This window comes from Ambystoma mexicanum, chromosome 1p (assembly GCF_040938575.1).
Source record: "Ambystoma mexicanum isolate Mex_15411 chromosome 1p, UKY_AmexF1_1, whole genome shotgun sequence".
NCBI lineage: Eukaryota > Metazoa > Chordata > Amphibia > Caudata > Ambystomatidae > Ambystoma > Ambystoma mexicanum.
In genome coordinates this window covers 161779710-161805349 of record NC_090921.1, presented here as the reverse complement: position 1 = coordinate 161805349, position 25640 = coordinate 161779710, and the positions used below count along the sequence as shown (strand labels likewise).

General features: G+C 45.7%; 1 protein-coding gene across 1 annotated transcript in view; it reads right to left on the bottom strand.

Moving 5' to 3' along the window:
• DVL2 (dishevelled segment polarity protein 2) overlaps window positions 1–24859 on the bottom strand; it is a 454758-nt gene extending 429899 nt beyond the window's left edge. The window contains exon 1 of the mRNA XM_069645872.1: window positions 24481–24859. Coding sequence (XP_069501973.1) covers window positions 24481–24656 — 176 coding nt within the window. The 5' untranslated portion in view covers window positions 24657–24859. The remainder of the gene's footprint in view (window positions 1–24480) is intronic.
• Window positions 24860–25640: the final 781 nt, after the last annotated feature.

Sequence of the window (25640 nt, the reverse complement as noted above, 5' to 3'; positions counted from 1 at the left end):
TAGAAAGGGCAGTTTCGCGTCCTGCATTTCCATTGGGTTCTTTGCAGCACAATCCTAGCAATGGGAATGCTGAGCAACAAGAGGCTAGAGTAACGGGCCACAGGGATAGAACGGGAAGGGGTAGCGTTTGAATGTTAGGGAGGAAGGGGAAAAAGAGGGTTAGGGGCCGGAGGATGCACATTAGGGAGGGGAAAGGGGAACACGTCTAGAGAGGTACTGCAGCTGCGCTTCCTTTGGAGCTGTAGGTCTGAGAGAACCAGGCCATCCTTCACTGCCTTCCACGAAGAGGAATCAAAAGAGTTGAACTAGCCCACGAAAACCCCGAAGGCCCCCAAATGTCGCCCACCCTTCTCTATGCCAATGTTCCCCAGCTTTAGAAAAGCAACTCTGTTGCGCCGTTCCAGGGTTCCCGAATCAGAAGAAAATATCAATAAAGGAGGTACTTGCTTTACTGGGGGGGGGTCCACTGAATTAAGTAACTGAAAGAAATGGGACAGTGGTGTGTATAGTATGTGGGGCCTGCGGGTGACACGAAGTACACGAGAAGAAAGTTAGTCCGGGAGTTTTCGCAGAAAGCAAGCGGCTTTGCTGCATCACCGGGTGCCGCGGTAAAAACTGCCGGGCCGTTAGAAAAGCTGGTCTAGTGACCTGACCCGGTCCCACACCGCAGGCAGGGCGGCAGAAAGGAGAGCCAGGAATCTGGTGTGCTCAGGAGGAGTGGGAGGAGAGATGCGGAACTCTGGTGGAGGCCAGGTCCGCAGAGACGGTACTGGAATTTCTGAGTTGCTGAGCCTTGGAACCAATCCAGAAAAGGAGAAGAGTAAAAGCAAAAGGCATGCTACAAATAATAGCTCTCTCAAATGCGCCATGAAGAGAAGTACAGTGCACACATGAAAACCTTTCTGGGTCCAGTCCCTGACTTCACAACATGGCAGCTACAGAAATGCGCCTTCATAAAACAGCCCTCTACAATGAGCATCAATTTCACCATGGGCTGCCTTTAAAAGTACTTACGCCTATGTTTCCAAATACCTTTTACGGCAGCTCCTCATTGGTAGGAGGTAGTTATTTGGTTAAATATAAACGAGATCTGTTACATATAGTGGTGTATCAGGAAATACGTTTCAAATTGGCAAACACCAATCTGATGTAAATTTTACTACCCACTTGGCTTCCAATGGGACCTGGAGCTGCAGAGCCATGAGTGCATTTTGTCTGGTCCTGGGAGTTGCACCCACAAACATGGTGGCGTGTCACACCATTCCCAAGAGAACAGGGGGAATTACAGGAGTCCTTTAGATTTGAGGCAGGCAGGGGAATCGGGAGGGAAGGACAGTGTAGCTGGGAGGGGACTTCAACGGTAAAGAGGCCAGCCACCATTGATTTGATAGACCCCCCACTTTTCTAAGAACCTCCCCAACTTCCGGCAGAGCGGACATCACAAAAACGCACCCTGGTTACAAAAGTAAAGATTTGCTATGCTGATTTATGCCATGCACCGCTGACATTTGCATGGTCTCCAGGAGCTCACGTGGCTCAGTAGGAAGGTTAGTGAGGGAGAGAGGGACAGGATAGAGTTTGTGCTCATCTGTTGAGGCGTGCAGTACCAGGAGAAACTGGAGTCTGTGCGTGTGAGCTTTCTAGGTGTGCCTTATGTGCTCTGGGCTTGTTGTATCCGGAAGGATGGCATCCAGTGCCAGCGTGGTTTGTCATCTGCAGGTATTCAGTTTGTAGCATGATGTGGTTCTCGTGGTTTTTGGCGAGTTGTTTCACTAGCCATATGGGTGTGTGTAGTCGTGAGGGTTGTGGGAATTAAACAAAATAATATTGAAAGGGGGGGGGGGGTGTTAGTTGGCTTCTGGTGATCTGGGTGTGGAGTAGTTTTATTGTTGGTTCTTCATTCTATTTTGTCCTGTGATTGCTTTGGTCCAGGTGTATAGATTGTCCCTCAAATAACAATTGACAAAATTACTACATAAGGGGGCAAGGCATTCTCTCCCCAAATTGGATCATCACTGGAGTCTTCCCTTCCGCCCCTGAAGCCCTCCCTTGTGCACCCTCTTCTCAAGAAACCCCGTGCAGACCCTTCCTGCCCAGCTAACTATCGCCCAATCTCCATCACTTCTTTCCTGGGCAAACTCTTGGAAAAGCTGGCCATCTCCCAGCTTAATCTTCACACTGAATCGGTTGGTTGTCTCCATGATCATCAATCTGGCTTCAGAGCTGCCAGAAGCACGGAAACTGCTCTCCTGAACATCCGTGAAGACCTGCTCCATCACACTGTGTCCTCAGCTTACTTGATCTCTCTTCTGCCTTTGACACGGTCAACAATGCCATCCGTCTCAATCGTCTCCATGATAACCTGGCCATCACCGATCAGGCCCTGGCTTGGCTGACTTGTTTCCTCTATGATCGACCCTGCCAAGTCCAACTTGGGTCCTTGCTCTGCTCTATCTCCATCTCTACCTGTGGTGTCCCCCAGGGGACAAACCTCTCTCCCTGGCTTTTCAACCAATACCTGGCACTTCTTGTCCACCACATTGCCGCTCTCTGCCCCAACTTTCAGTGCTATGCAGATGACAACTAATTTTTAGGCTTTCCATGGCAATCGCCCTGCTGCAAGTTTTCAGATTGAAACAAAAACGTGTCCGCCCATCGCTTACTTGGCTTTATTTTCTTACAGTTCCAACAAAGAGTGTATAGTCAGTCTCTCCCAAAGTGTTGCAGCAGATGCAATGTTCATGCTTGCCAGACTCAACCAAAGAGGCTTGACCAGCATGCCTCTCATTTTAAACATGGGGGTTAGGCTGTTTCTGAACACTCCCAATTGTGGATCTGAACAGATCAAGTAGTTTGCTCATGGAAACTCAATCAAGCGCTGAAGCAGGAAAACGAACACAGTCGTCTAGTTTTCCAGATGACGCCAACAATGGAGCACACGTCCAGCTACTGAAATTAAATATCTATTAGTGCAAAGGGATGAAGTCTATAGGTACCTTTATAAAGCAGCTTGAACTGAAGCCACAACGCAGGGCCATGCAGTCCCAATAAATAGGGTGTCATTCCTATAGGTGGCTTCCTTAGCCCTTCCTCCGCACATGGATGCTTCAACGATTCATCCTCAAACCCCCTGAAAAGATTACTGGGGTATACATGCACATCATATCATACCACATAGAGAGGGAGGTCTTAACGTTCTGTAATAAAGGAGCCTGGACCATCTGGGTAAGATTATCTGAAGATTTCAACGCAGGCAATCCAGTGGCAACGATTCAAGAAAAGGGACCAATCATTTGGAAGCAATAAGGCTTTTGTTTTTCATTCCTACTGGTCAGATGAACACACCAAAATCCAGGGCATCAACAAAATGATGAAACCAGTATAATAGCTATCTTGGAAACAATCTTCTCCCAACTCAAACTGTGTCTGAAACATGCAGAATCGGCAAAACTGGATCTCGTAGCATGATCAAAGAGGGGAGGAGAACAGAAGGAAAATGCACATTTCAAAATAAAATGCAACCATTCTTATTGGTCTACCTCAGTCCTCCGTTAAGACAATGCCAAAAAGACTAAACAAACAAGGGCGTTTTGAAACAATTTCCTGATGTACACGCGCCTTACAAATGCACAATAAAAACAAACATTAGGAAGGAAGTTACAGACAGATGCCCCTGTATACTACTCAACAGTCCCCTTTATTGGATGCTGAGAATTTGTCGATCCCTTCAAATAAGCAAAGGTTGGTGTGGGCGTGTGTTTTTCTGACACATAAGGCAGCGACGGTGGGAGGGGAAAGCACTACTGCCCAGAAAGTAAACGGATGCATAGAAGAAGAAGAAGAAAAAAAAAAAAAAAAGGAAAAAAAAAGAAAATAAAAAGGGTTCAGTCAAATAGTGGAAGCGGCCTCATGCATGCCATAATCACTTATCCATCTCCATCAAATAAAAGGTTGTCACCAAGCCAGAGAGAACAGTCAGAAAATACACATAAGTAACCAGGTATCTGTTATTCCCCCGCCCCTGGTTACATTTTGCCAAATTAAAAATATTGAGACCATCCTGCCACCACTCGCTGCCAAACACGACCAACTATTACTCCCGTGACATTTTAATACTCATCTTGACATCACAGCAAAGTTCCTTTCTTGTGCTCTTCAAAATCTAGGTTCAAAGTTCAGTTTGTCCGCACTCACGCCAGGTCCCACTCACATGTTATATCACATCATGGTGAGAATTCCTAGAAGAGGCTCCTCTGCAACATCACTCCATGGGAGAGATGCAGTTGACCACTTCAATCTCCCCTCCACGTTCAAAATAACCCCTTATAAATCCCACAATCCAGGGTTTTGTGCCAGTACCTGTTTCGATCATCCAAAAATATTTTCAAGGAATCTCTCATTCCTTCCCTGTTAAACCTCCAAACTAACCCAAGGCAGAGACAGACCTATCCCCCTGACACCCCTCCCCCCTCCCCCAACTCGTTAGCCTCAGTGACACTGTAGACAAAGCCTATGGATACCTTGTCTCACGAAAACCGCTGCAAGGTACACCCCCTGGTTTTCACATTTGCTGAAAGAATTCAAGAACCCTTCCACTGGACCTGGAAGCCAAATGGAAGAAATTGAACCTGGAAGCTGAAAAATGCATCTGATCACAAGCCAAACAATCCGTTCTCTCTAAAAGATTTTCAGAGTATGCTAATAACAAGGTAAAATTCTTTTTAAGTTTGCCCCCAACTGTGGTCACAGCTCATTCTACTAGGTTTGTATTTTCATAGCGCTTTACACCAAAGTGCTGAACACATTTAAAACATTACAACACAATGAAAGCACTACATGGCAACTGGATCAGGCAGAGAGCAGGTGTTCCTTGAGGCGAATTTCTGAAAGAGTAAAGGGAGAAATAGAACGAATAGACAGAAGAACGTTCCAGGATTTAGGGGCTAAGTGGGGAAGAAGCAAAAGCGAGATGAAGCACAGGTGGATGGGACGAGTGATGGCTAGCAGAAATTGGAGCAGAGACCTGAGGGAGCGGGAAGTGCAGTAGAAAGAAATAAGACAGAAAGTGGAGCAAGACCATAGAGGCATTTAAAAACATTACAGATAAAATTATAGAACAAGCGTTACCCAAAAGAAAGCATGTGGAGGGAACATAAGGCAGAAGAAATGGAACCATAAGGAGATAAATGGAGTAGACGAACAGAAGATTTATATATTGCGCGAAGAGGAGACCGAGAAAAACAGAAGAGCAGTAAAAAAAAAAGACAAGCTAATACAAAGGAGAGTAAAGATTTAGTAGATGGAGTGGTGCAGATCAGACAGGATTTAAGAATATTAGAGTTTAAAACGATAGCTGTGAGCAGAAAAAGATGAGGAAGGATCACAGATAAAGCCCAGATTGCAGACAGCAGGTGAAGGCACAATAGAGGAGGAAGGGAAAGAAATAGGAGGAGGAAGAAGGGCAGTGAGAAGAATCTATGTTTTTTGACGGGTGTAGGTGGAGGTAGTGAGTGGTCATTGATGCTTGAATCGCAAGGAAACGAACATATGGTGGATCAGGGTGAGGGGACGGGGGAGCTGGAAGGGGTGGACAAATGTGAAGTCATCCACATACAAGTGATGCAAGAATCAAAAGGAAGAGATCTAGAAGCAGGAGGCACAGTGTAGAGAGAGAAAAGTAAAAGGGCCTAGAACAGAGCCTTGAAGTACACCATAAGTGAAGGCAGATTAGAGGAAGCAGGGGTAGGAGAGAAAACAGGAAGATAGGATCACAACACCCCCAAACACGTCTAGACGGGCAAAGGGTGTTAGAGAAGAAAGAATAAGGCGTAGAAAGGGCAGCAGGAGTTGCAGTATTAAAAGGGGATAGCCCAGTCTCGGTCAAACAAGGAAAGTGAAATTGATCGCGAAAGGCAATGTCCAAGTCTGAATTAACTTTAGTGCACAAAGAGCGAGCATTCCATAAGGTAATGTTAATAGGGGGAGAAAAATTAGTAGACAAAAGAGAAAGAAATTATTCAGATAACGAGATTGACTTAAGCAATCCAACAGTCCATATCCTCTCCAATTAGCACAGTCGCAGAGGTTTTATAAAGGAAGAGGGCACCATTTGCATGCTATTCAACGTTGGTGAGCAGTACGGGATGTTTAAAACTTTTAGTTGACATTTAACGCAAATAAAATGGCGGCTAAAACTTTGTGCATGGCTGGCCTCTGTGGCAGCGTTGCACCAAAAATGAAGTGCGCTTAAGGTGCCATTCAACATTTCACAGAGGACTTGTAAATGTTTTGTCACCACTGAAAATGAGGTTGAGTATGAAAACTAAGGAACTCAACCTCGGGTCTTGTACGTTTTAGAATTTGCAAGACATGCAGACTTGCGTCTATATTTGAATTATCCTCCATTCAGCTATGGGCCTTATTCCACAAGCCGCCCAAAAACACCTTAATGAAACCAATATGGAAAACGAAAAAAATAAAATAAACACAGCCAATCCCGAACTACCTACCTAGTAAGCTACCGTCAAATCTCTAACATATCCTTCAACGCTAAAATCCTGTACAAATTCATCAACTCCAAGATTACATGGAAAGCAACACTTTACAGGAATCCCATCAAGAATTCAGGCCAATGAGGTGGAACACGATTTACAGTCCCCTCCATTTATGGCATGCTTTACAAAAAAAAAAATATAACACAGACAGCTACAACATCATGCTAAAAAGAATTGGGGACCTTGGATTAGAGGGAACTGGACTATTTCTAATTACATCATTGCTTGCATAATGGACAAAGACGAAGTTAATTTCCACTTTCATATCACAGCCCTGTATACTACCTGGGGAGTACCCCGAGGAACTAGTCTTTCACCAATTCAACATTTACATAACCACCTCCACCCCCAGAGCATATCAACAACTCAGGCCGCAAGCCTGAACTTTATAAACGATACCCAAATCATTTACTAACTGGTTGTCATTAGAAGGACGAAAACTCTTATAAGTCATTTCACTTTTAGATGTATTAAAGAAAGGTTAAAAAAAAAACAAAAAAGAAAATACTAACTTTCCCTATTCTACAAGGCATCCCTACCAATCAACTAGCTAATGTGCTCAGCAGTCATCAATTAATGTCTTAACAGAAGCAATCCACCAGCCCAAAATAACCTAACTGACCCTACCCACTGTAATATCTACAGACAGGAGAACAAACGCCTTTCTCCTGTTGTGTGTTTTGCTTCTTGCAAACTTTAATTTCAATATTTAATCTTCAGGTAGTCTCTGGTCACTGTTTTCATTAGTTCATATAGGACATGGCTTGGTTTCGTCCTTCAATGGTTTATGGTTTTCCTTTTGGATTCTATTAAACTCCTCTTGGTTCTTTCTACAGATATTTATTCATCTCTACCAGAGATAAAATTGTTCCACCATTTACAAGTCTTTCCCTTCCATTTTACTTTCTTTGGCTTTACTCACATAAGACCGAATATTCCAGTATTGGATTCTTATTCACCTTGTCTCAGAAGGATAGCTCAGGAGCAACACGCTCGCCTTGAAGCAAGACGACGCGTAGCAACACAGGTACGATTCCTGGGTCCACGCTTAGGTATTAAGTGTGTTATAAATAACCAATTATAATAATTCTAGGTTACACTATTTGGATTTCTTTATCTTGCCTGAGGCGAGCAAGATTGGGCTCATAACTATTCCCATTCACTTCCTTGGGTTTTAAGTATTACAGTCTCTTTATTCTCACTGGGACGAGTACGATCGGTCCCATAATGATTCTCACTCACTCACTCCTCTTGGTTCAAGTATCATGGCCTCTTTACTTCCGGGACGAGTAGGATTTGTCCCATAATGATTCTTACTTTCCCTCCCGCGTCTCCCATTTCTACCGATTGCCTGGGACTTCTAGGGACGTCACAGAGATTTCTTGACGCTCTGGGTCGATTCTCTGTACGGTCAGGTTTTGCCTTTTCCCATAATGTTTTATTTCTCATGCCGTTGTCGAGGATGGTCACAAGTCACTTCCCGTACCGTTCTGTTCCGTGCTTTGACCTGTGTGGTGGTTTCAGCATTGGTTGGAGAAATCCTGGACCACCACAAGTCTTTTGTGGCCACGCCATGACTTCATTGTCTCTCTCTGCTCCAGGACGCTATGCACTCCATCTGCTTCTCTGGCTTGGCTTTTGTCCAGGTAAAACGCTGTGCGTCTGTCTCAGCTTAGTGTTCCAACTCCCTCTTCTCCAGGCAAGACTATTTACGTCGGATTCATCTTCACTTTTCAAGGTAAGACATTGCATGTCAGAGTCTACCTCTCATCCCCAATGAAGACATTGGGAGTCTGCTCCTTCACCAATAACTGTCAACAGTCCTGCTTTGTAACTTGTGTCCTTTTCATTTGCCAGTCTCCTCCCTCGATATGCGCGTCATATGCTTGGGACCCCCCCGGAGTAGGTCCAGGTCCTTCTCAATCGCTCTTGCTTGGCCTACTCGTCCCAGTGGAACGGGATATTACATTCTGAATGACAATAGCAGATATTGGTTTCACAGTAAATGCTCTCAGAGGCATTACTGAGAGGGCTTTTATAGAGTTCCTCATCAGAATAGAAGCCATTTGAACGGGAGCCATTGTCCCCAAAGGGGAGTCTCTCTCAGTGAGGTCCCACATGCCTCTACCCTGAGGGAGAGATTTATTAAAAATTAACTCTGGGTCTCACCTTAAGTTACTAGGGTAATCCAAGATGTGGAACCCCCCTCCCCCTTCGCTCACTGTTCTAAGAGAGGCAAAGCTCCACCTACCGGATGAAGCCTAGTCAGGCCGAAACACGTGTCTAGGGTTGCTGTTGGTACCCTTATTCGGGAGAGAATTGCCTAGCGTTTCGGTACTGTATTGACCTTTGCCAGGACAAAAACATCTTGTGGATATGTCTCTTCGGTAAAAGGGACAGTGAGCTAAAAAATCTGGTCGAGACTCCCCAGCGACTGAGGTCGGTAGGAACTGCCCTGCTTTGCATAGAAGTAGTAAGGGGCACAGCCTCTAACAGATGTGGCCCCTTGGTGCTACAAAGATTTGAAAATAGAATGGCTCCCTCTTTGAGAAATTCATATCAACAGGGAAAGGCTTCTTCCACCGAGCTACAGAGCTATGTACTCCAGTACACCACAGGAGGGCCTAAAAGAGGTTCCTACAAATGGTTGTGGTTACTCTTCTGGCAACTGAATTTGGAACTTCCCTTGAATTGTCAATTTGTCTACTTCCGATTTCCATCCTCCACCGGAATCCCATGGAGATCACACATGAACCAGCACTGGGCAAAACCTTAGTATTCACGATAGCAGAATTTCTAGAATATGATGGGATGCTTCTTCATAATGCTTAAGCAATAGTTTTTAACAGTGGCAAGTTTTCATTTGGAGCAAACGAGATTGGGATAAGCAGGAGCTAAAAGTAGCACCAGAGTATGAGGTATCAGCCAGTAAGCAGGCGCCAACTGTATGGAACCAGGAGCTAGTGCATATCGTTTTGTAAACGTAACCTCAACATGAAATAGAAACAAAAGCCTTTTTCTACATTATATAGGAGCCAATTTGCTTGAAATCTCTCCTATACCTGTTCTGCATGCTACATATTCTCTAACACACAGAATTACTGTTGCCAAGGCTCCAGAAATATTTGGGAGTAAAAATAATTTTCTAGGGAGTAAAATAACGTGAGAAATACATCTTTGCACCTATTCATTATGCAAATGATCTGTTTACACCTTGGATTTCTTTTTCGGAACAGGGAGTAATAATATTTGAGCTCTTTGTGGCAAATCTATGCTTGTACCACTGATATGTACATATTTGTAGAGCGGTGTGTGGGATGAAGCAGGTAGCTGGCTTTTTTAGTACACCGTTTACTATTTTTGGTGGGTGCATTTTTATCCATTTGGTGCATGTGCCTGTTTTTAGGGAGTAAAAGTGGCTGGTACTCCTAATTTGTAGGGGCTGAATCTCAGATTGGTATTTTGTATTTTTGTATGGCTTTAATTGGCCCCAGCAGTCCAATGCAACTCCTGACAGCTGTTGGTGTCAAGAGAACCAGGTACTTCTAGGCTACAATAAGGAGATAAACAGCTACCAGCACTTGATTTCCTTCAATCCCAGGCTTCATGTTTGGCACCTCCCACTTCTAAATGTACTTAGCCTTCCAAAACATGGCTAGTACATGAAATAGAACCACAGTAGAACAATCACTCCTCGCGTACGGCAATGGTCAGAGGATACACACTAGCCAAGTCGAAGGTAGGCCCAAACTAACCATGGGCCTTGGAGAGTGGTCGGGATGTTACCTCCCTTACCCCTGGGCCCTCACCAAACGCAGGTGATCACAATTTGCAACTCAGGTCTGCATCTATGGTGCAGACCAGTCAGCTCCTCTCCTTGTGGTAATCCTAGGTCATCAGGCGTGGCACTGTATTTATTTATTTACTCACATTTGTAGAGCGCACGTCAGCCCGTGGGCATTGTGGCGCTTGTTACAGACAATGTCTTAGTTACGTAGGATGCAATATTTACAATAGACATGTACACATTAGCAGAGCAGTATATTTACAAGGATTCCTGTAAGTTTCCTATTATTTTGCAAGGAATGAGGTTTTCAGTTTCCTGCGAAAAACAGAGAGTGAGTTTTCCGCTCTAATGTCTGCAGGAAGAGCATTCCAGGTCTTGGCTGCGATGTATGGGAAGCTTAGACCTCTTGGCTTTTTTGATGCGTGGGATGCAGAGTAGGTTGGAGTATTGCGTCCTGGTGGGACGGGAGGAGGATGATTTGAAGATGATTTCTGATATATAGGACGGGGCGGAGAGAGAGAGGCATTTGTGTGCAAGTGTGAGGATTTTGAGAGTGATCCGCTCTTTGACCGGGAGCCATTGGGCTGAGTGCCTGGCAAGGGTGATATGCTCTCTTCTTGGGATACTGAGAGCGGCCCGGAGAGCATTGTTTTGCGTGACTTGTAATCTGTTTAGGTTTTTGGCTGATGTGCCTGCTAGGAGTGCATTACAGTAGTCCAGTTTGGCTCCTATGGTTGCTCTCGCTATAGAGAGGCAGTTGGGTTTGGAGAGGTAGGGCTTGATGGCGTTTATGAGTTTGTTGGTGTGCGCAGATGAAGTGATTGCGCCGACTTGTCTAGTCATAGATAGTGAGGAGTCAAGGTATACTCCCAGAGTCTTTACGGTAGTGGATACAGGATGATGGAGTTGTCAATGGAGAAGTTAGCGTACAGTTTGTCAAGTTTGTTTAGGGTGTTCTGTTGACCTAATATCATGATTTCAGTCTTGTCTCCATTGAGGCAGAGGCCATTAACTGCCATCCATGCCTTGATAGTGGAGTAGATTGTGTGGAGAGCCGTAGCGTCTTCGTTGTATGATCCTGATAGAGGTAGAAGTACTTCTGTGTCGTCTGCGTAGTTCGTGTATGTGATGCCGTAAGAGTCGAGTTTGTCAAAGAGGGGCTTGGTGAATAAGTTGTAGAGTGTGGGTGCAGTGCATGATCATTGAGGGACCCCGCAGTGGATTGTCGTAGGGGTGGCGTTGGCGATATCCGAGAAGACTTTCATGGCTCTTCCCTCTAGGAAGGAGGTGATCCAGAGAGCTGACTCTTTAGAGAAGTTGGCTGAGTGCGTGAGGTGTGAAGTGAGAGTCTTGTGATCAACCAGATCGAAAGCGGCTGAGAGATCTAGAAGGAGCAGAAAAGCAGGCTTTCCTGTGTCCATAATTTGGGTGATCTGGCTCTTCAGATCCACCAGGGCTGTTTCTGTGCCATGTCCTTTTCGGAAGCTTGATTGCCTAGTCCCGAGGATGGAGTGGGTTTCCAGGAATTGTTGGATTTGGCAATGTGCGGCTTTGTTCAGTAATTTCAGGGGGAATGGCACTGTGGTTATAGGTCTATAGTGGTTTGGTTGTAAGGGGTCGAGAGTAGGTTTTGTTTTAGGAGAGGCCGGACCCAGGCCTCTTTGAGGTTAGCTGGGATGATGCCGGTTTTAAAGGACGCATTGATGAATGCCGTGAAGAGCGGCGCAAAGCAGTCTGCGCAGTCTTTGACGAGTTTAGGTGGGCAAATATCGCCTTTACATGGGGAAGGTTTGAGATTTTTCAGTAGGTTGATGACTTCTGATACAGTGACGTCTCTGAAGGAGAGGTCAGGTATGGTGGGCTTGGTTTCTGTCTGTCGAGGAAGTACTTTGCAGTGGTCTTTGATTTTTTTTTTTTTGGAGGAGGTCGATTTTATGTAGCATGGCAGCTTGAATGCTGGTACACCAAACTTCATCTTTGATTATTTCGTCTGGTGTATTGGGGGGGTTGGGGTGGGGGCGGGAGATAAGCTCATTAAAAATGGCAAAAAATCTCTTTAGGGTGTGATTTGGCATTAGATATTCGGGTGTTGAAAGCGTTGGCTTTGGCCTTGGTGATAGCTATCTTGTATTGGTGGGAGATTGGATTGAAATTGTTTTTGGTGCTAGTGCAGGGGTCAGATTGCCAGTTTTTTAGTGCTGCTCTTTTGTCGGATCGCATAGATTGCAGATCTTCAGTAAACCAAGAGTTGGCGTGTAGAGATTTCTTTTCTTTTTTCCATTCGAGTGGTGCTATTTCATTGATAGCTTTGGTGATATCTTTGTAGATGTCTGCTAGAACATTGGGATCATTAGCGAATGAAGGAGCTAGCTCGGGGGTATTGAAGTAAGGACGCAGGTTATCCTCAGAGTTTTTTTGAGCTTCTGACTTGTGCAGCGCTAGCAGGGGTCAGAGTTTTGTGGTTTTTGGTGATGGGAATAGAGAACTCGATGCAGTTGTGGTCAGTCCAGGACAATGAGAAGTTAGAGATGAAATTGGAGAGGCAGTTATGGTCTGCAATCCAATCAAGGATGCAGCTTTTGGCACAAGTAGGACCTTCTACTTTTTGGGTGAAGTCCAGGTCGATAAGTTCCTTGGTAAGTTCCTTGGTAAGAGTGGCTGCAGATTTGTCTTTAGTATCGTTGAATCCGAGATTGAGGTCCCCTAGTAGAAGGGTTTTGGTGGAGCTTTTGATGTTATTGCTGAGGATGTGAATTATGTTATCCTGGGAGTCTGGGGTGTTGCCTGGGGGCGGTATAGTAGGTGGATGTTAATGGTGCCGTTGAGTGACAGTGTGAGTTTGGTCGATAAGAGGTCAGAGTTGTTGGTCGAGGGGTGACTGACAGGTCGGAGCTGGAGGTTTTCCTATTCGATCTGGCCTGTCTTGTCTGAGTATGGTGAAGCCAGATGGTAGTGCAAGAGCAACGGCAGGGCCTGATGCTTCATGTAACCTTGTTTTAGTGATGGCTAATAGGTCTATGTTATTGTTGACTATGAGGTCATGAATATTAGATGCATGAGCTGGGAGTGATCGGACACTGAGGAGGGCACATTTGATGTAAGGTGTGTGTGGTTTGTTTGTCGGAGTGCGAGTGGTGGTTGTAGCTGATATGTTGAGTGTGGTGGTATTGTAGGTGTGGCGAGGTTAGTGGGAGGTGGACTGTGGGAGAGTGGGTGTCCCATGCGGGAGTAGCGTTTGGAGGTGGTGCGGGAGCTCAGTCTATAGTTTCTGTAGGTCATTCATTTTCTCTTTTTGGCTAACCAGTGGAAGCATAATGGTTGGCGAAAGCTCCAGTGCTGTGTTGCATCTTTAATAGAATATACTGCAAACATTTTCCCATCCAAATTCTTCCCAGCCTCAGTATGTAAACAGAGTTCCAGAATATTTGTAATCGCGTGCATCCTACATGACTTATGATGCTCCTTTACCTGGTTTCTCTCAAATGAGGATCTGATGTTAGACCTTTCTTTGAGGCATCTTTAATCATGGGGCGGGGAGGGCAGGGTTCCACACTCCAGACAGCATTAGTACCTAGACTGATTTATATACAGGTTCCCAGCTACAATGAAATGTGGTTATAGTTTAAAAAAAAAAACATTTAAAAAGGTCTCCAAAAGAGAAGGTCCATATTATAGTGGTCTCATCAAAACCAGCTGCTGATAAACTGGGGGAATCTCCCATTCCCCCATTCTCTAGTACCTTATCCCTTTAAGCTTTGTGGATCAAGTAGGTAACATCTACATGAAAGATTAGTGGATAATAAGATGGAAACAATTGCAAGGATAAAATATTAAGGTTACAATGTGGAAAAACACGGTGGGGGGGTCACAGGGAAGAGACATGGTTTAGGCATTTTTTTATTTATATTGATTGAGCATTTGTATGGCACTTGTACATCAACGGCACCACAAGATCGGGGGGGGGGAATGAGAAATACCAGTAACAGAAGTGCAGAGAGTGGGGAAGAGGGTGAAGAGCAAGGGGAGGGGGGCGACAAGGGGCAGGGCAATTACTAAGGGGGTGGCCAGGAGGGCAAGGTAAATGTTGAAAAGCCACGGTGAGATGATAGAACCCCGAGGGACACCGCAGGTGGAGAGTGAGATAGAGGAGAGGCACAGGCCCAGTTGAACTGGAGGGGGCCTGTTCGAGCGGAAGGAGGGCAACCAATCCAGTGCCTGGTCAGTGATGCCTATGGTATCACAAAGCCGATATATGAGGGTGGAATGATTGACCACTTCGGACGCTCCAGAGGAGGAGAACAGAGGGAGAGTTAGAATCAATGTTGGAAGGCATGTCATCACAGGTGTTCAGGAGAGCAGTTTCCATGCCTCTGGCTGCTCTGAAGCCAGACCTCTGCTCCTGGAGACAGTCAAAAGATTCAATGTGATGGATTAGCTGGAGGATAACTAGCTTCTCCAAGAGTTTGCCCAAGAAAGGGGTAGTTAGTCGGGCAAGTAGGGTCCGCAGACTGCTTTTTTGGGGTGCACAAGGGAGTACTTGAGGGGTGATGGAAAGGAGCCAGTGGCAAAATAATGATTACAGAACTCAGCCAAGAAGGGAGCAAGAGAGACAATGTTGTCCTTGATAGTTCTAAAGGAGCAGAGGATCACCAGTTTGGACGAGACTTTCATAGAGCAGACTGTCTTAGTGAACTTGTCCAAGGCTATGGGTGTGAAGGAGGAAAGAGAGGGACCAAAGGACGCCTGGGTACATGGGGCTGGGTGGTGGGGGTAGAAGAGAGAGTGAACAGGATGTCCCGAGTTTTCGTAGTAAAGCGGGTGGCCAAGGCAGTGCAGAGGGCCTGGGAGGGAAGAGGCAAGGTAGAGATCAAAGCAGAATTGGCAAGTTCTCTGCACATTTTGAAAAATACAGATGTGTGGTTTGTGGCCCCAGAGATGGGTGCTTGGATGTAGGCCCATTTCTTGGAGCGGAGTCTGTATTGCGTTTGGAGCAAGCGACGGGCCAGTTTGCCAGAGGATGTGCTAGAAGCCAGCCATTTTCGTTCAGCGACTTTGTACTTGTGTTCAAGTGAAGCTAGGTCTGAAATATACCAGCTGTTACACTTGGAGCAGGGCTTCATTCGGATCCTCATGGTAAGGACAAGGAGATGGAAAGGTGAAGGTTAGCAAGGGAAAGAGTCAGTGTGGGAGTCGATAAGAGTGGGAGGAGGAATGAAGGAGGCAGCAAAAGCAGCTACTGACAATCGCTTCAGTCGAATAACGGAGAAGGAGACTAGCAGTGAAGGCAGAGGCTAAGCTGGAGAGCCAGGGAGCTCAAGATGCGAGGAGAGCAGCACATGGTCAGGAGAGGGGGTAGTGGGAGGGTTAGAGAGGGAGATATCAGCGCTGATGAGCGTATCCAGGGTGTTCCTGGATGAGTGGGAGTGGGTAGGGCCAGAGAAAAGAATGGTGAGGGAAAGAGTCGCAAAGGTTGAGGAAGGGTAGAGTGGATGCATCAGAAGAGTCTAGGTGAATATTGAAGTCACCAAGGAAGAGAAGCTTAGAGGTAGGTCGGAAAAGAAGGGGCGAGTCCGGCCAACTCCAAGGAGGAAGAGAGATGGCAGTCCCGGGGTCCTGTTGATGGTAGCAAGAATGAGCGTGAGGGAAGTGGAGACACAGATCTTACAGACCAAGAAGAAGTAGTATTGAGTGGGTATTAACGACGCAGGGACCCATAAAGGGAAGACAAGTGCCACTCCGCCTCCAGACCATTTAGGCCTGGGTTTGGAGAGCATCTTGTAGCCCTCAGGAAGGAGAGTGTCAAAATCAGTGACAGGGCTGGCATTGAACCACGTCTCAGTGAGAGCGAGGATATCAAGGTCAAAGTCTTCAAGGAGGTGACAGATGTAAGAGGAGTGTTTGACAGAGCGAGAATTGACGCATGGGACTGGGTATTTTTGTCTTATCTTAAATGCATTAGTGGAAAAGGCCTGTGGTAAAGGCTCACTACCTTTGTACATAGCATGTGTTGACTTAACTCAGGTGTTTGACATGGTGGAAGGATCGGGCCTGTGGGGGAAAACTACAAAGGAGGGGATTTACAGAGACACTTGTCAATTCACAAAAAGATGCAACTCTACGTGCGAGACTAAACATGAACAGGGCTCTGACGGGGTTGTGTACTGGCCTCTTGCTTGTTTAATTTGGATCTATCAGATCTGGGGGACTTCTTGAGCCTGGATGCTTTTGGCCCACCAAAATTAAAAACATATGGTTAAGCTACGCGGATGACTATATTCTCTTGGATCATACCGAATTGGGTTTGCAGCGCCTTATTACAAACTTTGAATCTTATACTACAACAAATAATCTGATAATCAATCCATCAAAAAAGATAATGTGATTTAATAGTACATAAGCTAATATAATAGAGTTATGTTGGAAATTGGGTAAAGACCCTGAAATATTTGGGCTTCAGAATAGCAAAAGTATCACACAGAGCACTGCATGGCGCTCGTCTCCACCAGAAAGGGGAACAATTTAGAGCGCAAACGTCATGCAGTGTGTGTTAAAATTGCAGGGGTTCTCTCTTATCCTGCTTAGAAGGCATTACAACCTTAAAAGGTAAAGCGAGCATTCTTGAATGGCATAGAAACCTCCTCTCTCTCAGAGGAATTCACCTTTGAAAATCTAGAAGGTAAGATCTGGCGTTAGGCACTCTACATCCCTGCCTGTGTCCCTATTGTGATTTGAAAATATGAGTCGGGTCTCCTTTCAAATCACGCTTTGGTTACTTGGCAATTACTTTTACAATTAAACATAATATTGGCCAAAGAGAACTCTTTGCATCATGTACTACTGCAGAAGCTAGAGGAGCAAGAAGATGGCCGATTGATCAACTTTAAAGAAAAGTGTCTGAAAACTCTACATGATCTAAACATCAGCAGTAATGAATCTGAGCACAGTCTAGAAGACGATATATGAAGGTGATTGGATAAAACACCTGTAACTAAAGGAGGTGGGTACAAAGTATACAAGGACTTGGCTGTTGAAAAAAAAGTGGCATGGAGTTATACTGTCCCATTTGGAAAAATGCCTGAAGGGACGAAATCTGATGGTTTTGGTAAGATTAATACACCCCTGGGAAATGCTACATATAAAAGAAAAGTAATATTTGGAGATACTACAATAATGATATGGAAACCTTGAGGCACATCTTTATTTTTTGTCAAACTTTGAAATCAACTAGGTAACAAATGTCTGGGAATTTTTACATGAAATAGGTTGGCTTAACAAGGACGTTTTTTGGAGAAGAATATTAAGGGGCAGCAACAGGGCTTTATTATTGGTGACAGTACTTTTTTGTAACCAGTTTTACAATTGAGGATTTTTTTTTTTAGAATACTTATTTTAGGTTTGGAGACTAGGAGTTAATCTATTTCATGTAAATATTAACATTAAATTTGGATGTATTGAAATGATGTATTGTATTGTTCAATGTTCATGTATAAGGTTCATTTAAACCAATACAATAAAGAAAGAAAATTAGGTAGGCAACACCTTACTAGCCGACCTATCAGGCATAGCCTTCCATGCTGACCCACCCATCCTATTGACTTCACATAGCTGAGTGGGTCCCCTTTAAGGAAGCAGTTTATGTTATTTAATAGGGGTAGAGGTGGAAACAAGAAGCAGGGGTTAGTGCCCGACCAGGGTGAAAGCACAATGTCTAAATGAGCACATTTTGGTTAACAGCACACTTCAGACACAAATCATGCGTACGGATAGAAAAGCTACACATCCTAGGTGCACATGCAGCAATTCTCTGCTACTAACAACCAGATTACTGTAAAGCCCAAGAGCTCCTTATGTGGAAATGGCTGTGTGTAACTTTCATGTTTCCCAAATGTATTTTCCACCTTGCACTGCATATTCACTGCACTGTTTTTGCTAGCTGTTCATTTCTGTCAAGTGCGTGCGTGTGTGTATTTTGTCCTGTATTTAACTATTGCACTAACAAGGCTGTGTTGCGCTTGGTTCCAACATTGTCTGATCACTATATTTTAGACCTTCAATATCCCTTTAGTTGCTTGTTTCTGGCACACTGGACACTGCTCACCTGGCGACTCCACTCCCAGGAAACCAGCCTACAGCCAGTAGTAACACATGCCTCCCAAATGCCTGGCCAACTCCGTCTGGAAACCTGTTCAGCAGCCTCCTTGAGCCAGAATCTAGCCCCAGTGTAATGTGCAGCACAGGGATGAATTTTTTCTCCCCTTCCCCAGAGACCCTGCTCCACTACCCAGCGACAGTTGTCCTGCCCTTTTACACCCAGTTAGTCCACTTGTTGTGTCCATAATAGGTGTGTGGAACGAGCTCTGGAAAGCCACTTGTCCCACACCCAACAATGGGGCCCCAACTGCCCTAACCCTGACCTGGGAATCACACTGAATACCTGAAAATGTGTGTCCAGCCCTGCATCCCATCTCCCCTAGAATCCAAACAAAACGTGTCCGGGCAACAACAGGCCTGGAGACCACATAAAAAAAACGTATCCCTGGCCACCACGTGTTCCTGGGTAGGAGTAACAGTCTTTTTTGGCTCCGGCAGTGTGTGCCGACCATGGGGGTTTGAGGGCAGAGAGGCCTCCTATCTAAGGTACTCTTCACCCCAGTCTACCCTTAATTTTCTCCCTCTTCCCCCAGACTGTGTCTCTATGCATGTCCCCCTCTCCCTGTATCTGCGTCTGTCGCCCTGGGCCCCTGTCTCTCCCTGTGCGTCTCTCTCTATGTGCTTGCCTGCCTCTCTCTTGCCCTCCTCACCATCTTTACCAGCCCCCTCCTCCAACTCCCTCTCCAACCATTCCCCCTTGGTGTCCCTTCCCCCTCCCCTGCATCCAAGGGTACTCCCAAGGCCCCAGGTTCCATGCCAGTGCGTTTGCCTAGCTAGTACAGTGTGTCCAATTTATCCTGCTGGCAATGAGTTTACTCCTCTTCCTGTAATAAATCTGGTCCTAGTTTCTACAAAAACGTTGGTGCCTTCATTGTGTTCCCACTTTTCAGTGCAGCCTGCCCATTATTGCCAGTGGGGGGCCCAGTCAGTCTGCATAAACAACCCATCCCCACTGGGTCCGTTGACGCCCTGTACCAAAACTGTGGCTCTGGCTGGGGTCTTCCACACGGCCTCCCCCATTTTGGTCTGCCTCCCACTTCCACACTTACTCTTCCAGCACAGAAGTTGCCATTACACAGCCTAACGTGTGGCTCAATGCAACCGGTCACTGGCAGGTGATGACCACAGTGACTTACAAGGAACACATGTGGACCTCTTCCTTGCAGAACATCCACCTGTGCACCAAGGGAATGACAGGCAAAAGTGTTTGGTTGGCAGCTGCTTAGGAGAAGATGACAATTTTTGAATTACAGACACCAAGATGATCAATATTGTGCACCTCCAACTAGGCCAGCAGGCCCCCTTTTAAATGGCGAACAGAGCACCTAACCCAACTGGGGCAGACCCAAAGTGCCTGGATTTTCGAATTGGGACTATATAGTATCAAATTCACTAGATTTCAAAATGTTATGTTTATGAATGCCATAAAATGCCTGAATAACAAGTTGTCTCAGGTCATTTAGTAGACTGATCGAGTAGAGCAACAGTATAGTAGGAGAGGTGGGGCACATCAAAGGCCCCAAAGAAGCGATTTAACGACCGACCCCACAAAATGTGCTGTGGCCCTAGAGGACGAACTGCAAGAGCACTTTCATGCTCTCACTTACAGAACAGCTTATTTTTGGTTGTGTTGAATTTTTGTGGTGCTTGCACCACAAAATTGCCAAAACCAATGCAACAGAATAGAGATGGAAGAGGAAGTGTTTGAACTGAGAATATTTAGCTGGCATAGCAACTGGCAATGCAACTGCATTCAAATGGCATCTCACTAAAGTTTATTCCCGCCCACACCAATTCCTCCACCGTACTACCCAATGAAGAGTTCCTTACCAATATTAGCTCCGATCAGAAGCAAGTCAAAAATTCTATATTTCAGAGGGAGGTGGAAACATCAATAGATAACTATTTTAAAGAAAACATCTCAGATGAGAACCCAGAGGGGATGGTATGGAAAACAATGAATCAGAATCCGTTATTTGAGCAGTCATCATAAATCACACATCAACTCACTTTAAAGGCAAAGAGGATTAGAGAACAATTTGAAACCCAGGTTCGGGAGGATGAGCAGAACACACTTGCAGGGAGATGGTCACAAAGAGCATATAAAGAACTGAAATTAGCAAGGGTAAGTCATGAAGCCCGTGCAGCAGCTGACACAGCTAACTCGCCGATCTGGACTAAATAGGCTTATTACACACAAAGCAATAGAAACCTCTCATGCAAACAATGTATAGTAAAGACGAGACTGATATTTTATGTTGCAAATAAACAGCATAAGCATAAAACACTACAACGAACCAGAAAAGATGGAAACTCCCACAACAATTACTCTCCCATGAAATGCATGCAGTTAGACTCCCCATTACAAAAGGGAAAGAAAAAAAAAAAAATAAAAAAAAATAAAAAAGAAAAAAAAAAAAAAAAAAATCGCTCAACCTATTAGGGCAAAGGCTAACTGGAAATGCCCTGGCGGCTCTACAGCGCAACTTGTGGCCTCCCTAATTACGCATTAATTCAGGGTGCAAAATGTGCACTCACCACTAGCTAGTGATATTAGACTGTTGCCGAGTACGAAATGGTGTTGTGTGTATTTATAGAATTGAAGTGGCGAGTGACACTTATGGCTAACTAGTATTGCCCCCCTCCGATTTATCAACAGCGGCAAGATCACCAGAATCATGCGCTTTGGGGTTCCAAATGGCCGAGAAGCAAAATCAAAGATCTCCTGGTGTTCCAGTGCCACAGCCATTTCATGGAGCACCCCCGCTTCCAAGAATAAAGCCAACTGATGCTCTTGTAGTACTTGCAGTGGCTCCTGTACAACACTCAGTACTGTCACTGGCATCTCTTGGCAATTGGCTCTACTGAGAGCTTCCCCGAGTTGAACATCAATGTACTCTTTAACGCTAGGCGTTTAGTAAGAATCCATTGTATTTGAAACACATGCAGATACGTGAGGTACAGAACACAATATTACCATGCCAATAGCATACCGCAGCATTCTGAATTACATTGCTAAATAAAACTTCAACACAACCAAAACACAGTAGAAAGATTACTACCCCAATCAAAGAAAGGGAACACATTAAACCGGCTCCAAGATCACCCCACAGGCTAGCTTCCAAGTGGGAAGAGCATTAATATTAAACCACCGCAGAAAAAAAAAAAAAAAGACCTTAGGACTGTGGAGTCTATGGAATAAAAGAAAATATAATCCCATCTCAACCAAGGAGAAGACTGAGATCCAGCAACAAAGTACGCTTAAAATCTCTACGATACCTTTGGAATGGGGGAAATCAGCACAGCTAAACTCTGGAACTTGTTTCTACAATTCAAGATCGCCTTGCGTTACGGAAAGCACTAAATACCTGACTTTAAAAAACAACCTAATTCTTCATGGTATCACATCAATTGCCAACCAGGCGACACACTAAAGCACCCTGTGGTAACACAGAAGACCCACCTGATCAGCGCACACCATGCTGTGTTCCCTGGTGCCCCATTAAACAATTGGGAGCACTATGAGTTATTTACCATGTAGCCTAAGCAACATTGATTTGTTATGATTCAACTTGCAAACCCAATACAGTCAAGGACATTGGGTGCTTTACTGTAAGGCTTAGTGTAAACGTGCACGAACGGCTCCTAGATATCCTACACTGAACTCGAAGCTGCAGAGTTATTCCTAGAAACCCATCCCACCTGAACGTTGCTGTCTCTGGAGCCCTACTCTATACTCCCCATGGAAAGCCTTCCCAGTAAATGTTCTACTTGCCCCACGATGACTGCTCCATTTAGTTCTCTTCCACATGTTCACTAGTCCAAAACCAAAGGCTGCACACTCCCCACTGCCAGGGATATCAGTGCACGCAAGGAGTCTTGTAGACAGGTCCTTCGCCCAGTGGTGGGTGCCTCTACCAAGACACAGTTTAAGAGGCATTCTGGTAGAGACATCACCATGGCAGGGTTCGAAATTCGGTTTAAGTTTCAATAAGCACGAGATAAAACCAGCTTCTGGAAGTCATGCAACACTCAGGAGGCAGGAGCTACCCGTGGGTGACCAAGAGCAAGTACACAAAGCACTGCAAATTAATTTCCACATGAGATGCACACTTTCACGTTTTGCCCATTATGTATGATACACTGTTTTTAAATGTGTCCTGTTTCTCAAACAATCCAAGTTAGTTTCACATATTCATGTTTGTAAGGCACCAGTTGGCTGGGGAGATAAAAGTAGTTCCTGGTAACTGTGGGTCCCGAGTTAACCAGGCTCTCCTAGGGTAGAGGCAAGAGGTAAACAGCTCCCAAAAATGTCAAACCCAGTCATGGACACACTGGACGGACGTGCTAAACTGCCTATTGGGCCCCAGTGAACTAACATTCTCAAGTTCTACATGCAAACACACTATATGAACACCAAATATGTCACTCGTAAATCTAAACAATCCCTCCCAACAACAGAACACTTCACCATTACAACTAAATTACATATACAGCGTTGGCCAATGCATCCTAGCAGCATGGTCACACAAGGATGCCACCCTTCTGGACACAAATGCATCTGGGCTTTCAAAGCAACACCTAAAAACTGACCTGCACTCATTGCTAAGGGCCCTCCCATCCTGTATACATCAACACAACAGCAAAGCAATCTTGCACACTGGCCCGTCAAGAGCGTGGAATAGATCCAGGCACTACAACCCTATATAAGTAGGATCTCTCCCCAAAGGTGTTTCGGTTTCATTTGGCAGTACTATCCACAGATTACAACGCTCTTCTTTTGTAGACCTTATGCGTAGATGTAACACTGTGTGCAACAATCTCCCCAGACATACATTGTGCGACCCAATTTATTGTGTAGTCTATTGATTCGGCCAACAATAACCAATGTATGTAACCTCCCTCTTTTGGGAACTCCAGTGTATGTGTCTCTAGGTAACGCCCTAAGCCCAGGCACTACAGCCACAAGGTATTTGAGTGCATTCAGTCCACAGGGACTGCACATCATCCCATGGACAGCTACTTGAACACTATGTGAGCCTCAACATGCGGAAGCCTTCTCTATCCAGGAGTTACCTTATACTGTGCCTTAGAGAGAGCTGCACTGCCACACCACGTTTTGGTCACTAGTGGTTTGGCAGTCGCCAATTGTTTTCTTGTACATGCACCTCACACGTGTGCACTCAGGCAAAACTCTCCTGCAGCCACCTTGGTTTTGCGTCCCACGTCTCACCCTCTTGGTGTGCACAAGCGGGACTATTTTCCCCCACGACTCTGGCTCCTCCAATGCATTATTCGCACAATTACTATGGCTTTGGTGTCACTGCCAGCGAGCCCATTGGGCCCTGCTGCCCCTTACCTCTAAACGTTTTTGAGTAACCAAGTAAGGAGAAAACGGTTTTTATTTTTAGTGGGTGACACTAAATTGAAGTGAATGAACGAGTACAGGGGTAGCCTTGCGTATAAAATTACTGCACGTCAGACAAGACACACCAAAAGCGTGCGAGTTGAAATGTTTCCGGTTGTTCTACCTTGACCACTGCTTACAAAGGTTCACCTTTATTGTGCCCACCTATTGTTCATCCTTCCACTTTTGTTTTTATTCCACTGCCTCCACTACTCGTGTATTTCCTGAACAGAGCTCCCTCTCCTGTGCTGTTCCCCGTATTGTGAGCCCAAGCTCCCTCCTCGTTCAGTTTCTACGTGCTTTGTGGGCTGATAAATCACCCTGCTGCATCTGCCCATCACCAAACACCCTAGTCTTTGGGATAGAAAAAGTTTTTGGGGACGTCCATCCAAGCTTTATATGTACCATGCATTGCTGCCCCAAATCTCTGAAATGCATCCTTCAGAGTCCTCACACTCCCCTCTGTCATAGGGTACGCCTATGTAATTTATACCCAGTCCCCTCTGTTGCCCCCCTTTATCCCAGACCCCACCTCCTTTCCCGCAGTGTGTTCTTGTATTGTGCTCCGGAAGTCTCCTCACCCAAAGTCCTGGTCCATGGACTTGAAAAAGTACTTGCAGTTGGGCCGGTGCAGGACTCCCTTGAAGTCCCGCAGAGTGATGCGCTCAGCCGGTACCGGAATTTTCACCAGGTACGGGGTCTCCTCCTCATCCAGGTGGTAGATCACCTTGGTCTCCCCTGTGGCTGGGACGGCCATGGTGGGGTCTCCAAAGTCTGCCAGCAGAAATCCAAGAAAGGTGGGGGCTAGGAGTGCGTAGCTGGAACTCCAGACCGTCAGAGGGGGGCTAATAGTGTCACTGCGCAGGCGCAGGGGGCGTGACTTCCAGGCTTGGGCTACCCTCACGGCGGTAGAGGCGTGGTTGAAGGCTGCTTGCGGCGGTAGGGGCGTGGTTGAAGTCTGCTCGCGGCGATAAGGGCGTGGTTAAGCGAAGCTCCTTTCGACAGGGGCGTGGCTTGCATTCATAGTGAAGCCGCGGGTGGGGGCGTGTCGCGTTTGCCTGTCCGTAGCCCCAGGGTCCTCCGTTCCCCCTCGCCTCTATCTTCCTCCCTGGATTTTCACCCCTCCTATGCTTGGCGTGGCGGGCGTCTGACGTCATCTCGCAATTAGAAGCATGACGCTGCGACCACCGGCCGACGCAGGCTGAAAAGAAAAAAACACAAACATGGAGGTGGAGGGAGAAAAGCCCCAAACCTTCAGCGGCGTTGCTACAGAATAACGCAACAATTTATAGGGTTGACAAAAGTTTGAAAAAGAGTGTACGGCTTTCTAGTATGTCATGGTGCTGGGTTTGCTAGGTAGTACTGGAATCGAGTATTACTGGGTCTTGACAAGTAGGTATACCGTGTTTTCATTCTCTAAAGTTGAAACATAAGTCATGTTGAGGTCGCTAGGTGAATGAGTAAGCCAACCCAAGGGAGTTTTTGGTGTGGGGGCTCGGAGACTTGAGACGTAGCTCTCAACTCACACGCTTTTGGCGGGTGTTACCCGCCTTGTAAAGGGCTGTATCACCCGCCAAGCCTCCTGCACGGGCGTCTCACCCGCCAAAAACAAAATCGGGTGATTTCACCAGCCTTTGCAGCACAACTAGTTGAGAGCTATGCTTGAGATCTCAACCGTTTGTAGTGGTGGACGAGTAAGTGCATCAATGAAAGAAGTTATTAAACTGGATTGGTATCCTGT